Source organism: Nannobrachium achirus (genome assembly GCF_963921795.1).
Source record: "Nannobrachium achirus genome assembly, chromosome: 15".
Classification (NCBI taxonomy): Eukaryota; Metazoa; Chordata; class Actinopteri; order Myctophiformes; family Myctophidae; genus Nannobrachium; species Nannobrachium achirus.
Window position 1 is genome coordinate 28805983 of NC_137822.1, and position 16251 is coordinate 28822233.

The 16251-nt window shown below is 41.4% G+C and overlaps 1 protein-coding gene across 1 annotated transcript; it reads right to left on the reverse strand.

The window, feature by feature from the left end:
• Window positions 1-3626: 3626 nt before the first annotated feature.
• LOC308299738 (phosphoenolpyruvate carboxykinase, cytosolic [GTP]-like) lies at window positions 3627-14331 on the reverse strand (the record flags this gene model as incomplete). The annotated part of the gene is made up of 4 exons (XM_080743528.1): window positions 3627-4084; window positions 4558-4653; window positions 4802-4933; window positions 14247-14331. 4 exons carry the CDS (start codon window positions 14329-14331, stop codon window positions 3627-3629), a joined length of 771 nt encoding a protein of 256 aa, XP_080599654.1.
• Between the last annotated feature and the right edge of the window lie 1920 nt (window positions 14332-16251).

Consider the following 16251-nt stretch of genomic DNA (forward strand, 5'->3'; position numbering starts at 1 on the left):
GTGCCTGTACCTGTACTGTATTACAATGACAAATAAACTCTATCATCTGAAGTTCAATATAATGACTTATTTTCTGTAGTCGTACAGCGTAACAGTGTAATAGAGTAACAGTGATAATACTGGAATACTGGAATAATGTAATAGTGTTATAGTGTAATAATGTAATAGTGTAGCAGTGTAATAGTGTAATAGACTAGAGTATTAGGGTAATAACTAAATGAGGGTAATGGGTATGCATCATATGTCACACGTCTAGATTGAGTGGCAAAACATAAAACAACATGAAGCATTAGAGTTAAAAGAGCTGGTTGGGAAACTCCTCCTGACTCCTTCTGTCTCCTCATAACTTCTCATGACTCCTGCTGACTCCTACTGATGTTTTTGCCACCTTATATGGGTTCACGTATAACCAGGTACGATGATGTTACCGCATACCCCTCTATAGTGTTGACCTGTACCCTAACCCTTAAACTCAGTAAGAATGAACAGTACCTAAACCTTAACTTAAACCTTAACCTTAGTGAAACAATGCGTGCCAAGGAGTCAATCAAGAGTGACACTGGTGCTATAACATTGATGGGATCCATATTAACACATTGAGCGTTGCCACCCGAAAGTAACACATCCACAAAAGCTCAAAATTAGTAGCAACCCCTGATCTTCTAGATAGTCTATTGTAAAGTGTGCAAAGCCATCATACAAGGTGTAGGCCTGTGTTCAATAGCTGCTACGGCTTCTACTGTCAACCTACAAAAGTAATAACACTAGTTAGATTAATTTACATAAGCAATCTATAAAACACACATTCTGTTATTGATTTGTACTTTTGAGCCTCCAAAGGTGTGTCAGTGTCAATGTTCAAAGGGTACCTGTGGTGAGATGAAACAACCCAAAATATTCACAATGAAATCTGCTTCTATGTAGGAAAAGGGCTTTCAAATGATGGCCTTGCTGTTGACCTATGACTCCATTTCTTTCCAAGCTATGAGTCTCAGTCATACTTTACATGCTCAGGGTCTGATCATTTCCGAGCCATCATAGATAGGATAGTATCTGTCAAACATGAAACATGAACTATGTACTAACCAATGTGTACAAACATGGTTAGCCGACTCGATAGCCGACTGGTCCTCAAGTTGAGGTTGAACCAGGACGGTCATGTATATGACCGTCCTGTATTCAGGGCTAGAGACCATCTAGGCCTACTGCAGTGATTCTCAAACTATTCATGTCAAGGAACCCCAAATTGACACTTATTAGCCCATGGACCCCCCATTTGTAAAGATGCCAGGGACCCCCACATAAGAGGATATTATTGCAGCTCTAGCAGTGATTCTCACCCATTTTAATTTCAAGGACCCCCAGTTTGACATTAGGCTACGACCCCCCATTTAATGGTATTACTATCTCTGAGAGAGTTACATACCCATAAGGGTCCATTTTGTTTCAAACTATCATTTAGCTGGAGACCCTCTGGAACTCATTCAAGGACCCCTAAAGGTCCCCAGGCCAGACCCCACTTTGACAACCAATGATCTACTGGAGTGCCAGTGATTCTTCTCAAAGTAGGGTCCCCACGGGGTCCTTGAGAGTGTTCCAGGGGGTCCCCAGCTAAATGATTGGTAGTTAGTATACTATGTAACCAAATGGATCCTTGCAGGTATGTGACTCTGATAGTGTAAGATGGAACCAAATGGATAGCTAATGGTTCTATATTGTACACTCAGTTTTAATGCAGTACGAAACTGGGGGTCCTTGGGAATATAGTCTTAGACAAAATAGCCTACATGTTGTCATAAAGACATGACATGTCACAGTTATAGTAATGTGTATGTGTATGAATCACCAGACCAGAGTGCTAACTATATTGTTCAACAGGTTGGCTGGGCTGCTCTAAATGGTTACTTGCAATCACAAGCAATTGTGTATGCTGTTCCATAGCCGGTAGGAGCTTTGTAGATCACACATTGTCCTACATAGTGACATGGCCATAAACAGGCTAAATATACACCAATAACCACCTATAATGCCTTTTAAATACTCTTGCTATCATGTAATGGTACACACAACAAAAGCACAACCACAGTCAAGGGCACTGACAAACGCAACAGAGTCACAAACACATTTAAATAAGGTTTATTCTTGTTTTCTTCCCCCTCTTTGGAGATTAGCGATTACAATCATATACAGAAACACAAAATAAAACAATGCAATATAAAAATAAATTAACATAAAATAACAACAACAGGAAAACAGGAAAGAAAACCAAAAACGTTCCAGGTTCGACATTTAAACCCAGATCCCCTTGGCATTATTATTTCTCTGACAACCATATAAATCCATATGGTTATGATATAGAAATACTGTGCGTTTCAATAGTTTATGTTTAAATAGCGGCAGGCTTGAGGTCTGAACTGTGAAGCAATGCATCAGAACAATAACTAAAAGAGAGACTTAAATCATCTGGAGAAAGTAGGCCTCGAGGTCTTTGCACACTGCTGCGTTTTTCGGGCCGAATATCGGAGTGATTTTCGGAGTGCGTGAATAAAAAAATCAACCTCACGTTATGTCAATCACGTTTGCACACTGCCGCCGGTTTCGTATTTATTTTCGGACCAGGTTTGATTTTTTCCGATTTTCGCAGCTGTTGCACTGAGTCCCTTGCTCTCTCTCCCTTTCTTCTCTCTCTCCCTGGCCTACAGCTTTCGGATTTCCAAAACGCAACGAAAACACGCAGTGCAGTGTGCAACCACCTGCAGTGGTTCTCAAAGTGGATTCCAGGGACTCTGTGGGTTCCTTTAGGGAGGTCTAAATTGACCCATACAAGTCTGTGACTCACAGTGTACAAATGGAACCAAACGAACCCTAACAGGTTCATTTGGTTCCAGAAACATGTCACTGACTGTAGATCTGTTTGGATCAGTGAACAGACTCAAAATGGACCCCATAGAAGACGTCTTAGTTCCTACATTAGTTGACGATTTGTCTCTACGTTCTTTTCATGTAAGACACACGCTTTCCCTCAGATTATCTGATGGAGACAGGAACATGTATAGCCCTTTACTGACTCACTACATTAAAACACGATCAGAGAAGCCTTGCTCTCTGTCAGTGAATATTAAACATTTAATTGCCACAGTAAAAGTTTGAAAGAACTGAATCTCTGAAAAATAGAGCCCTTTTTTTTCAAAACAAAAACATATCAGCAATATTAACAAGATTCAAGAACATTATATTCTACAATTATCAATGTTGAATTCCATCTAGAACTTTCAACATTCTATCCTAGAATTCTATCTGTCATTACAGGTATTTTATTTTTTAATTAGGCCCACTTTTTTTCCCCCAAAGCTTTTCAAAGCATTTAAAACAATCTACAAGCCTGTAGATCAGCGTTTTTATTTTGTATATGGGTTAACATAATCTTCTTCAGTTAGATTACTGTCCTTCAACACAGAAGAGCTGATGGCTTTCTGATTTGTCATACGTTTCCTACACCCCTGGTTCTAAAAGATGGGTTCGAGGACCTCCAGGGTTCATTGAAGGAGTTACGGTTGGGGCCCCAGCTAAATTATTGACAGTTAGGAACCAAATGGACCTTTACAGCTCTCTCTCTCTCTCTCTCTCTACATCTGGTTGACCCGGTGCTCCAGCAGGTCCAGCTGCCTGGCCACCTCGTTGGGCAGGTCGTCGTTGACCTGCGTGTCGAAGTACTTCCTCACGTCCGCCACCTCCCTCTGCCAGAACTCCTGGTCCAGCGAGAACAGCTGCTCCAGGTCCACGGTGTCCCGCATGCCCTCCAGGTTCAGGGATTCGTCGGCGGGCAGGTAGCCAACGGCGGAGGGCATGGCGCCGGCCTCGCCGCTCACCCGGCGGAACATCCAGTCCAGGACGCGGATGTTGTCGCCGAAGCCCGGCCACAGGAAGCCGGCGGTGGGGCTCTTGCGGAACCAGTTGACGTGGAAGATCTTGGGCAGCTTGGCGCCGGGCCGCTCGGCCATGCTGAGCCAGTGGGAGAGGTAGTGGCCGAAGTTGTAGCCGAAGAACGGGCGCATGGCGAAGGGGTCGTGCATGATGACCTTGCCTGGGAGGAACGGAGGGAGAGAGGTTATTAATACTGGGATATTTTTGACCATGTTTTGGTCTCTTATCATCATATTTCTATAAGATTAGCCAATGGGTTTTTGTTGAGATTTGTGTGATATATTCTTTGGTTGAGGCTCTGCTTAGATCTGCTTCGAATCTGAATTCAAGATGCAATAAGCCTGAGTATCTTGCGACTCAATGTTTTGGTTCTAACAATGAAACAATTCCATACCGTTGTAAGTAAATAAGTCTCTCAGACCTTTGGCTCGCACAACTTTTAACAGAGGATAGTTTAAAAAATGATTTGGAATAGACAAACAGATGACACCTTCCTGTGCAGAACATTTACTAGTCAGCATTACAGACTCTCTGTAGCATTTGAAGAAGAGCTCTGGAAGAGCTGTCTGCCTTGAGAGACTACAAGTAAATTGAGTGATGGTGAATGGTCTCAGACCAGTGTCAGGTACTGACCTTGGTGTTCTGCTGCAGCGGTGGCTTCAGATCTCATTGCTGCTCCCACGAACACTCCATGCTGCCAGCTGAAGGATTCATACACCAGAGGAACTCCTGAACGCACATACACAGAGATAAGGACACGTCAGACTGTGATATCACCTGAGAATAAGCTGCTGCGTTCCACTATAATTACGCCTCAGTCCCCCCAAAATTATATTCTATACTGTTCTGAATATTCTATTGTCTTGTCTCCACTCACCCTCGGGCCTGCGGCCTCCAAAGATGATGGCCTCGATGGGGACGCCCTCTGGGGACTCCCACAGGGGGTCGATGATGGGACACTGGCCAGCGGGGGTGCAGAACCGAGAGTTGGGGTGGGCACTGGGCTCACCTGGAAGAGAGAGAGAGAGGGGGGTTAAGCTTTGTGAAATAATCAACTTTAATTGACTGCACTTCATTGACAGCTATGCTAATAGAATGATGCATTCAGTAATAGTTTGTTTATTCATTGGAGTTTTGGAGTATCTGATCTATTCAGGATCGCATGCATTCTGCCTTGATATTAATCAGTTTTTAACCTGGCGTGACGTCCCTATTTGAGGCTCTGTGTGCTTCTTAAAGGGCCATCATAACCTTATCCATATCCATATCTCCAATCATAACCATAATAATCATAACCATAACCATAAAGATAACCCTAGTGTGAGGAGTAACCACTTCCCAATGTGTTCTACAGTACGTATGTCTTGAGAACACAGTGAAAAGTGTTCGAGACAGACTGCTGGCTCACACATTTTTCATATTGTGAAATGTTGAGTAGAAATGGAAATTATAAAGTTTAGAATCTAAACTATATTGAAGAGTCTGAACGCAGAGCTACAAGGACCCATGGGGGTCCTGGTGTTATAGTTTAAGTCGAGGGTTAGGGTTAGGGTTAGGGTCTCCTCAGCCTGTTACTAGGACGAAGACTGATGCCGTCTCGAGTTAAACTGGTCTCGACTTAAACCAGGGGTCTTCAACGTTTTCAGGCCAAGGACCCCTTAGTTGAGAGAAAGATGAAGCAGGGACCCCCACAACCTGTTCATAGATTCCATATAGTTTCATTGTTTGACAGCACAATCGTCAGTGTATTTTGGACTCATGTCAATCTGTGTTTTCAGATATTTAACCACTTGAACCGTCAATACTTAATAAACTTGACCTTTCACTCTGTACTTAATCTGCTCTTTTTCCCCTCGACCCCAAAGCTCTCTTGTGAGCTTGTAGATCTGCTATTTTTGGCAAAAGTTATAGAATAGAATATGGACACTAGGGTTCAAGTGGTTCACAAAAAAGAAGAAAAAAAGTTTCTGTCACTCAAAGATTTGGAGGACCCCCTGTAGTCACTCTGAGGACCCCCTAGGAGTCCTGGGCCCCCTGTTGAAGACCCCTGACTTAAACTATAACACCGGGGTCCAGGGCCAGCCTGAGCAGGTAAACTTATAAAGACACACCAACATTCTGGTGTTAATTTTAAAACCATGGCATGGTTCTGTCATTTTGTGGTGCAGAATGCAGATTAAAGATTTTTTTTCTTTTTTTTTTTTAGAAAGCTAAATGATAATTAGTAACCAAATGGCTATGTATCTCAGACAGTGTAATACAAATGGAACCAAATGGACCCTTATGGGTCCATTTGTACCCTCTCAGAGTAGATTTAACATTGATGAGAAGAGAAGAGAATGCATTAGGCTACAGACAGACCCCGATGTAATGGCATTTCTTTCTCTAAGACTGTGACACCAATTTGTATCGTAAAAGCAATGTTAATTTAACTCTTGAGAGTGTACAAATGGAACCAAATGGACCTGTATTGCTATTAAGCTAATAGCAATGGATAAATGCCCCAAAACCCATAAAGGTCCATTTGGTTCCTAACCTCATTTAGCTGGGGACCCCCTGAAACTTCCTCAAGGGACCCATGGGGGTCCCCGGGGTCTAGGGCCGGCCCGGACCCCACTTTGAGAACCATTGATCCAGAGAGGTTGGATTAGCGTGTCGGCTAAAAGTTGCTTTGTTTGTTTACTTTATCTAATCCTCCGAAGTGAAGTAGTATGCAAAGTACAGAAAACAACAACGTTCTAACGCAACCCCAACAACGTTAATAACACCGTGGCCTATTCTGTCATGTTATGGTAAAGTTATTATTACATACCTGCTGCAGAAGAAAGCCAACGCGCGTCTGGAAGTATTCACTCTGGTTCACAACAACAACAACAACAACAACAACAACAACAACGACAACAACTCCAACTCCCAACATGCACTGCATCATGGGAGGAAGGACGTCATTTGATGGGAGGCTAAATCAACAATAATAATTAAAATAACATAGATAACAACAACGTGATGGACCAACTCCGATAACATTCGATATAAATAATGAAACTCAAATTATGGAAACTAAATAAATGTATTATGCACTAAACTAAACGTGTTATTGAGGCGGAAACGGAAACGGAAACGGATGTGTGAGTTTGTGGGAGCACTTGTCTTGTACTCGCCATTACATTATCTAGGACAATAAAATATTATTAATTCATTGCTAGATGAGCGCACGCTATTGATCGGTAGATCAATAGATGGATCAATAGATATATAGATATTGACATGAAGAGTGTATGTATATAGACAGACAGATAGATAGATGGATGGATGATAGTTTATTAAATCATTTTGGCAGACCAGTGGTGTAAAGTAACTAAGTACTTTTACTTAAGTACTGTACTTAACTACAGTTTTGACTGAGGTATTTGTACTTTACTTGAGTATTTCCAAATGCAAATACTTTTATTCTACTCCACTACATCTGGGATCCAAATGTTGTACTTTTACTCCACTACATTTATTTGAAAAGTATATAGCCTATAGGTTACTATAGTTACTTTGCTGATATAAATTATAATAAAACATACATATACCACTTTAGCCCTATTTTATACCGTGACTATTCTAAAATAGCCGATCTACAAGCTCACAACGACGCGTTGTGAGCTGCTAGATCTGCTATTTTCAAAGTATCGATACTTTTACTTTAGTAGAAAATGTGAGTACTTTTTCCACCTCTGCTAATGACGTCAGCACGTACACAAGGAATGCGGAAGCAATTTGAAAGTAAAATATAACAACTTCAGAGCTCTAGTTCTCATCCAGTATAAATCAGAGAGTTACCAGCCTGGTATGAAAATGCTCAGAATATTTTTCAGTGTTATCTGGGTGGCAAGGTGTGTTATATAATGCAATCAATCATGTATTTTAACTCACGTTGTGTATTGCTATTGTGTCAATGGGAACCCACGGACAGCACGTGACCGCCGTCGGTCGTCCCTTTAGTCAAACGGTGACTGGTGGGGAGTCAGAATGTGACTCAGCGCCGTTCTGCCCATACGTCAGAATATGACTCCCAGGCAGTGAGACTGTGTTGAATCGGGAGATAAGCGACCGTAGGTGGCTTATCTCCACAAATAGGGCAAAAATGTGTTTTGCCCAAATCTTCCTGATCCATGTTGATGACATGAGTGTAGACATGCTGTGTAGTGATATTCGTGATTTTAGGGCAAAAACTGTAGGAGCAGTGTCCAAAAATTTGTTTTAAAAATCGGCCTGAAGGTGGCGCTAGAATAGGGCCATGTGAGAAATGAGGGGTGGGGTCTCCGCGTTGCCTTGGCGGACGAATAGGTACCGGCCCCGGCTCTCCCGGACGCTCCTAGCCCGAGTTATGGCATTTTATGTGCGCTGCAGTGGCAGGGGGTCCTCCACTGGGGGCGCCACCACTTTTGCATCCGTTCTGGAGCACCAGGAGTCGTGGTCCCCGGGAATTCCCCGTGAGCAGCCCCGTTGGGGTGGTCATTTGGTCATTTTGCGTGCGTGCGTGCGTGCGTGCGTGCGTGCGTGCGTGCGTGCGTGCGTGCGTGCGTGTTTGTGCCTGCACAACACGCACAGTTACATTATTGTAATGTAACTGTATTGTAATTATGCCCCCAGGGTGGGGGAAAAAATTGAAGTGAAGTGAACCACAACTGTAGCCGTCCCTATTCTGATGCAAACTGAAATAGCACACTACAAGCTCACAGCACATCGCAATGTGAATCGTTGTGAGCTTGTAGATCGGCTGTTAAGAGATTTGGTCTAAACGAGAAAAAGGAGCAGATCTAGTATAGAGCCCGGCCTGGACCAGTTGGTTTAAGATTTACACCCTAGTTGACCGGGGCAGGGGTCCTCACCATGTGGTGGACATTTTTGTAAAAAAACTTTTTTTTTTCCACAGACATACAGAATTAGTGGACAATAATATTACCAGAAGCACATAAATAAAATAGCTAGTCCACTCCTGAATGACCATAATAATGTATTTAGTCAGACACATTGCTGTGATTTGAAATGTGTGTGTGTGTGTGTGTGTGTGTGTGTGTGTGTGTGTGTGTGTGTGTGTGTGTGTGTGTGTGTGTGTGTGTGTGTGTGTGTGTGTGTGTGTGTGTGTGTGTGTGTGTGCGTACATGCGTGCGTACATGCATGTATGCGTGCATGAGTGTTTACGTGTACATACTGTGTGTGAAGAAGAGAAAAGAGTGCTTGAGCATCAAGTGTCTACTCCATTCCCTGACACAGACTGATGCCTGTTGAAAAGCATACGCATTTGAAGTGAAAGAGAGCTCTCTCCTGACATTTCTTGGTGAGTAACCTGTCTGCTGTGCTTGACAAATAATGTTTCATTGTTGAGTTCCTACAGAAAAGTGAAGGGCATGCAGTGTGAACTCTTTCCTCCTCAACAATGACGCCATTGTCTGATCCCTGAGAGTGCTAAAGGTGAATATTTTCTTGTGAGACTACAATGTTTTGACATTTGTTTAATTACTCAACATAATTCATGTCTGTCCCTCCATTATGAGTGTCGTGAGTGATTTAGAACTGTAATAATTGAGTGAAAGATATAATATTTTGTTATAAACAATTAATTCATGCTCTCTAATTATAATATGTTAAGGCTAATCGGGTCAGCCAGCCAGTATCAACCTTAGAATCAAGATTTCGACCATTTGACAGATGGTTTTAATTTGATTATTAGTCCGCTTCACCATGCATGGCAGAAGTATCAGCTGGCCAGCTGATAGCTACTCAGATGGTTATGATGAGTGCTGAGGGGAAGCTGTTATAGGGTACACTTTGACACATACTGAGACACAAACTGTTGACCTTCTGATTACCAGACTGCCTACTTCCTTTGTAGAACCGCATGTAGAACCGTGTTATAAGAAATGTAATGCTTCAACTCTTGGAGCTCGTCAGAGTGGGCGGGTCCCCAGTTAAAATATGATTATTTTGGGGGTCGCGGCCTGAAAAGGTTGAGAATCACTATCCTAAGCAAAGTATGGCCACCTGCTGCTTGCTTCTTTCTTTCTTTCTTTCTTTCTTTCTTTCTTTCTTTCTTTCTTTCTTTCTACTTACTTACTTACTTACTTACTTACTTACTTACTTACTTACTTACTTACTTACTTACTTACTATGGACTTTATTATTTGCTGCTACTTATCTTACAATAAATGTGAGAGTCTCTGTGAGCGTGCGTGTATGTAGTCCGCGTATCTCAAGAACCGTTCGTCCCTCGGCTTCAGATTCGGCGCGTGCAAACAGATGGTCAAAACAGGTCCTATGACAACAGGTGTAATGGGGTTTGCATTAAAGGGCGGGGCATTCACTCCCTATTTACATCGTTCCCGAGTTGGCAGAGTTGGCCGAGCTTCTAGTGTTGTACATAATTTGATTTACAGTAGGAATTCAGTACGCAAATGAAAAGACAAAAACAAAAAGTGTGTGTGTCACATTTTTAGCTCTACCATTACACAGACTGACTGTTAGGCAGAAGCATTTGAAAATTGTGTGAGTCAGTCTGTCTCGGGAGGATTCCCGTCAACCATGCATGGGGTGGCAGTGGCTCAGGTGGTGTGCGGCCGCTTGGGAATCAGAATGTTCCCGGTTTTTATCCCCAGCTCCCCAGGGGAGCCTCCCCTTGGGTTAGTGACGAAACGTCCTTGAGCAAGACATTTAACCCATAAGTCTCGATGCCTTGCATGGTTTCCTCGCTCTCGGTGTGCGTGAATGGGTGAATTGGGTGAGTCCTGCGTAGGTCCAATTTTGCAAACCCGCAGCAGCCCCTATCGTTAATCAGACCCCGTAAAGCTGAAGGACCAAGAGAAAACCTCTAAAGCAGTGGTTCTTGGGAGCGTGTCGATATTTCGACATATAACATTTGTTCTACGTCCCAGTATTTCGATGCGGTAAATGTTAACCAGGTGCAAAGCTAACCTGCCGACGCTGGTGATTAGCTAACCTGCCGTCAGCAACCCTGACGCTGCATGGTGAGTAGCTAACCTGCCGACGTTCGTAATCGAAATAATGGGACGTAGAAATAGTGAGATTTCCCCGTGGTTCTCAACCTCTGGGTTGGAACCCGAGGGGGGTCCCCACATGATTTGTTGGGGGGGTCCCCAGATGACAGTGAAGGGATGATTTAAGGACTTTTAAGACCTTTTTAATACCTCGAAAAGAACATTTCCAAATAAGATTATGCCTATTATGGGGGGTCACAGCCTGAAAAGGTTCAGAACCACTGTTCTAATGAACTTTACAAGGGCTGAACCCTTTGTATGGCAACTGCGCTGCCTCAACCACCCCAAAGAACTGCGGAAGAACCACAAATGTGTGGTGTGCGTATTGCATTTATTGAAAGGATAGCCCCTTTACATAATAGCATCTTGTATTTGACGGGTCCCCCAGACACAAATACAACAGAGAAATCATTACATACAAAAGTAAACAAATACATACTGTACACACATTATACAGACACTCTCTCCCGCCCAATGTATAATTAATATCAGTGTGTTTTTCCAAGTTTATCACTTATTCAGAGAGAGGTTGTTACTGGGGCACATTTACATTCAAATGCAGTCACAAGATCTTTTTGTCCCTTTCATAGTATAAAAAAGTTAAACAAGATGTCATGAATAGACTTAAAAACACTTCTTCCCCCAAGCTGTGCGCCTGCTACATAAACTGTCTCACACACTCCTGATGAATAATAGCTCCTGGACTTTTTGCACCTTACCTCCATTATTTATGGACTGCTAGTCTAGAACTATGCATTATAGACTGTTGCACAAACTTAAGTGTAAAGGCAGATTTTATTTAGAAAATAAAATACTTTAGACTTTACTCTTTGAGTGTGGCAAAAGGAATTATTAATAATAATAATAATAAAAAAAAATCTTGTGCGTGTGCGCGTGCGTGCGTGCGTGCGTGCGTGCGTGCGTGCGTGCGTGCGAGTGCAGCCCACACAGAAAGAAACTATGTGAAATATATGTTAGACATATTATGTCTAACATATATGTGCCATACAGTATATGTTCATATATATGCCATAGTATATGAACACACATGTTCTTTCCATGTGGGGTATGTTCTACTAGGTCTTGAATATTCTGGAATATTTTTCAAATCCTTTAAAAACTTTTGTTTTTAATAATTACAGAGAAATCATCCCTCCCGGAGGCTATCACATGAACATCCCACGGCTAGCCAATTACAACGCTCCTATCCCTCTGCTTATATACCGGTACAAGCCAATTGCATACATACAAGGTCTCCAGTACAAGAAAATGTACGGAAATGGTTGTGACCTATTTGGGGAGTTTCATAATGATCCAAGGAATCCAAGGGATCTATAAGTTCAAGAGTTATAGGCCAAAGAGTGAATCTGCCAGTTATAGTGCCACCATGAGGCCAATTAAAAAAATGTAGGGTGGCATTTCTTCCTTGGTCTAGTGGGAATGTGTGTGTAAAGTTTCACGGTTCATGATTTGAGCCAATTTGTTAAAAACTGTCCAACCCTGCAAACTTTGGAACGCAATTTTAGGATGGAATCAGGATGGAATATGACAAATCTGAGAGATCTGTCTTGATCACATGACTAGAGATAATGCATGTGTACCAATTTGCGAGATGTTTGGACAAAATCTGTATAGTATGACGGTAATATCAAAACATGCGTTTTGCTGAAATTGGGCTGACAACATTCAGAGGAGGAGCTCAGGGGCGAAAACAGAGTCTCCGACTCTCCGGCCTCACCTTCGGCCTGATACATCCAAAGAAACTCTATGTTATAACTTAATCTCATACAGACTCCTGAATTTTGTCTCCAATTCCTTAATTGAAAGGCTGTTGCCTGAAGCTAAAATAAAATACAGCTGCAAGGCTTTTGACAATTACACCCTACACATGGCTGACTGCCTGGAGTCCCTCAGGGCTCTATACTAAGAGACTGTTTTTAATTTTTCTGCTCTATACTTTTAAACATCTTCACTGAAAATGGCCGACCCGTGGAGCTTGTAGATCTGCTATTTCCTGCGCACGTTTTCCCGAGAATACAGATAAAGGTGTTTAAGTGGTGTTAATTGTATAAACTGAAGTGACTCCAATGTTGGTTACTTTTTCACTTTATTTTGTAGATGTTATTTTTAAGTAATGCTAGGTTTGATGTTTATCTGCAGCCTACAGTATACTAGTTTATGAGGCACTACATTGTTCTCTATAACTATATCTAGTTATGTGGCTATTTACTTTGGGTGCGTAGCGTTGTTCTTACATTTGTTCCATCATTACTCCGACGTTAAGCTGGGCCGACTCTCCCCGTATTCTATCTCTAACCCCAGCCCTAACCCTGAAGGGCTTTACACACAGGCCTGTTGTGTTTTTTCCATTTGCTGCATGATTAAAATGCAGTGGATTTGGTGTGCAATGCTGTGCGGAATCCACACTGCAGATCCGAAAGGGAGTCAATGAGTTTTTACCGCATGCGAAAAGACGCACAAATCGAACTGGGTTTGATCTGGAAAAAAACACACTGCCTGTCTGTTTTTTCCGTGCGAAAGATCCTGCCTGTCTGCAAAGCCCTTAACTCCAACCCTAACCGCAAGCCGGACTAATGAGACATCGGAATATCGAACGCTCCTGATTTACTTTGCTGTTTGTTGACTGTGCGGATCATGCTTACTCTGCTTACCCTTGGACTTTTAAGTCGCTCTGGATAAGAGTATCTGTTAGTCATAATTAGAATAATCTAGTTGCCAAGTGTTCCATATAACAATTACTCTATTTAGATTTATAACAGTTTCAACTTTCAACAGCTTTTTACATTTTAGGCCAGCCTTTCACAATTAGTTTGTAATGAAAAATCTCTCTCTCTCTCTCTCTCTCTCTCTCTCTCTCTCTCTCTCTCTCTCTCTCTCTCTCTCTCTCTCTCTCTCTCTATATATATATATATATATATATATATATATATATATATATATATATATTTATTTATTTTTTATATATATATTTTTTTTATATATATATATATATTTCTATAACAGAAGCCTTAACTGTATACAGTAAACTGCTTGTAGTAATTATGTAAGCAGAAGCAGATCGTGTCACTTTCTTTTGCTAAACCTCAAAGAGCAAAGTCATTTCTATCAGAGCTGTTGTTTCCTTCTGGGCATAATGATTTCCTTCCCTCCTTTAACTCAGTCTTCCAGGGGTTCACTCTCCCCTCTGTGTCATAATTAAGTCAGTATATGAGCCGTAAAGGCTGAACTCTCCAGAAATAAACCCTGAGAATTCTAGACCATCTGCTCCTCTTCTCTCCTCCTTCTCCGCTGCAGCCTCCCACCATCGTTGGTTCACATCACCCTTTGCTACTGCCTCCCACATGTTTACAGAGAGTAGAGGAGTGTTCATGGTCAGAGAAGTAAGTTATTTTGCAGACTATGTCTGGAAACTGTGCTCTTCTCTTCTCTGCTGCAGCTGTCATGGATGGCCTGTTCTTTTCACAAAATCCCCCCTCTATTTATCGCTCACTTTATCTCGATCACTGTCACTCTTTTGCTCACAGCTGAATAGCAGAGAGGAAAAGAAGGTCTGACTGAATGGGATATCTGCTGATGAATTAGCCAGTAATTAATTAGTTAGTGTTCAGTTAAATGTTGGTATTGGCCTTCCAATGAATGACAGTGGACAATTACGTAGAGCTAGTTCTGTTAAAATATGTGCATAATCCATTTAGGGGGGTGGGGTGGCGGGAGTCCTTGATTTAATCATTCTGTATCTGTAAATTTCTATGTTGTCCGGTCCCTCAGCGTTTTTTGCTGTACAAAATGTCAGCATTTTCAAAATGTTTTTTTTTTTTTTTTGTGGTGTGACATTTATCAAGGGGGGATATGTGCTGTTGTACAATAATCTTATAAATTCAGAGATCTGCTCAACTGAGGACATCATTTACCCAGCGAAGCTACAATGGTTTAGATTTTAGGGGCTACTTCTTTCTTTCTGGAAAAGAGTATATTTCATTTTGATTTAAAGGTCTACTTAACCCATTCAGGCCGGGAACACATTTTAGTGTATTACAGTAAATGTACAGTATGTAGCAACATATTTGGTTTTTGTAGGGTAGTTTTTGAATAATATTGTTTTTCAGAAAACTTAGGTCAGGCCTAAAAGGGTTTGTTAATATAAATGAGGGAGCATATTCTTTTCTGTTCCTTGAAATATGTGTTGACTTGCATGGACAGATAAATGCATACTGTGAGAGAAATAACATATCAAATGGAACCCAACATCAATATTATATTTGAAACAAAACATGAAGAATAACATAATGGTTATATAAGAAAACAATCAAATAATCAAATAATGCACGTTGCTATTCGAGCGCTGTGTGGGTCTGCAAATTATGCTATAACCAGTTGCTCTTTGGGATGGTTTGGCTCAAAATCAATCTGCAACGTGCATGGTAAAATGTGTAGAGAAAGAGATGAACGTGCTCACATACCTCTGCTGCTATTTGCAGAGTAATGTGCCAAATGTTGTATTCAGGCCTGAGGAAAAAAAAAGATGTGTATGCATGTATGTACTGTACAGTAGGGCATCATGATATCACAAAATCACAAAATAAATGAATACATTAAGGCCATGCATTGCCTACCCTACAGTGTTTCGCTCAGGGGCTCACATATATCTCCCAGACAGCCCTGGTTAGTGATAGTAAGCTTTTATTTTAGCTTTGGCATTTAGATGGTATTCATGTGCAAGGCATACAATTTATCTTTTTACTGTCCAGAGCTACTTACAACAAGCGAGAGCTTCATTTACTGCTCATAACCTGAGTAATATAGTGTAAGCCCTCACTCCCTCGGTGTTAGAATTGCACAAGCCAATGGTTATCAGTTGGCTTTAGTACCAAAATTGTGCATTGATTAAATTAAATGTATATCTCTGGTCCTGTGAGAACATCTCGTGACCTTTTTATTATTCGTTTTTTGCCTTGTCCTACTGAGTAACAATGGCCACACAACATTTCAACACCAATGCAATTCACAGTATTGTTTCACAAAAAGAATATTGCGCATTAACCAAAGTTTAAATTCTACTTTTGAGAATCAAAGTGTGACCTCATAGCTAGAATAAAAGTGCGGTATGAACATACCCTGAGACAATAAAAAAAGACAATAAAAAATAGAAACAGTGCAAAGAGAACAAATAAGAATGAAATTACACTGCACAAGAAAGGATTCACAAACCTTATTCAGCAACATTCAGCTTTGATTTAAAAGAACCGAGAGTTGTAGTTGACCT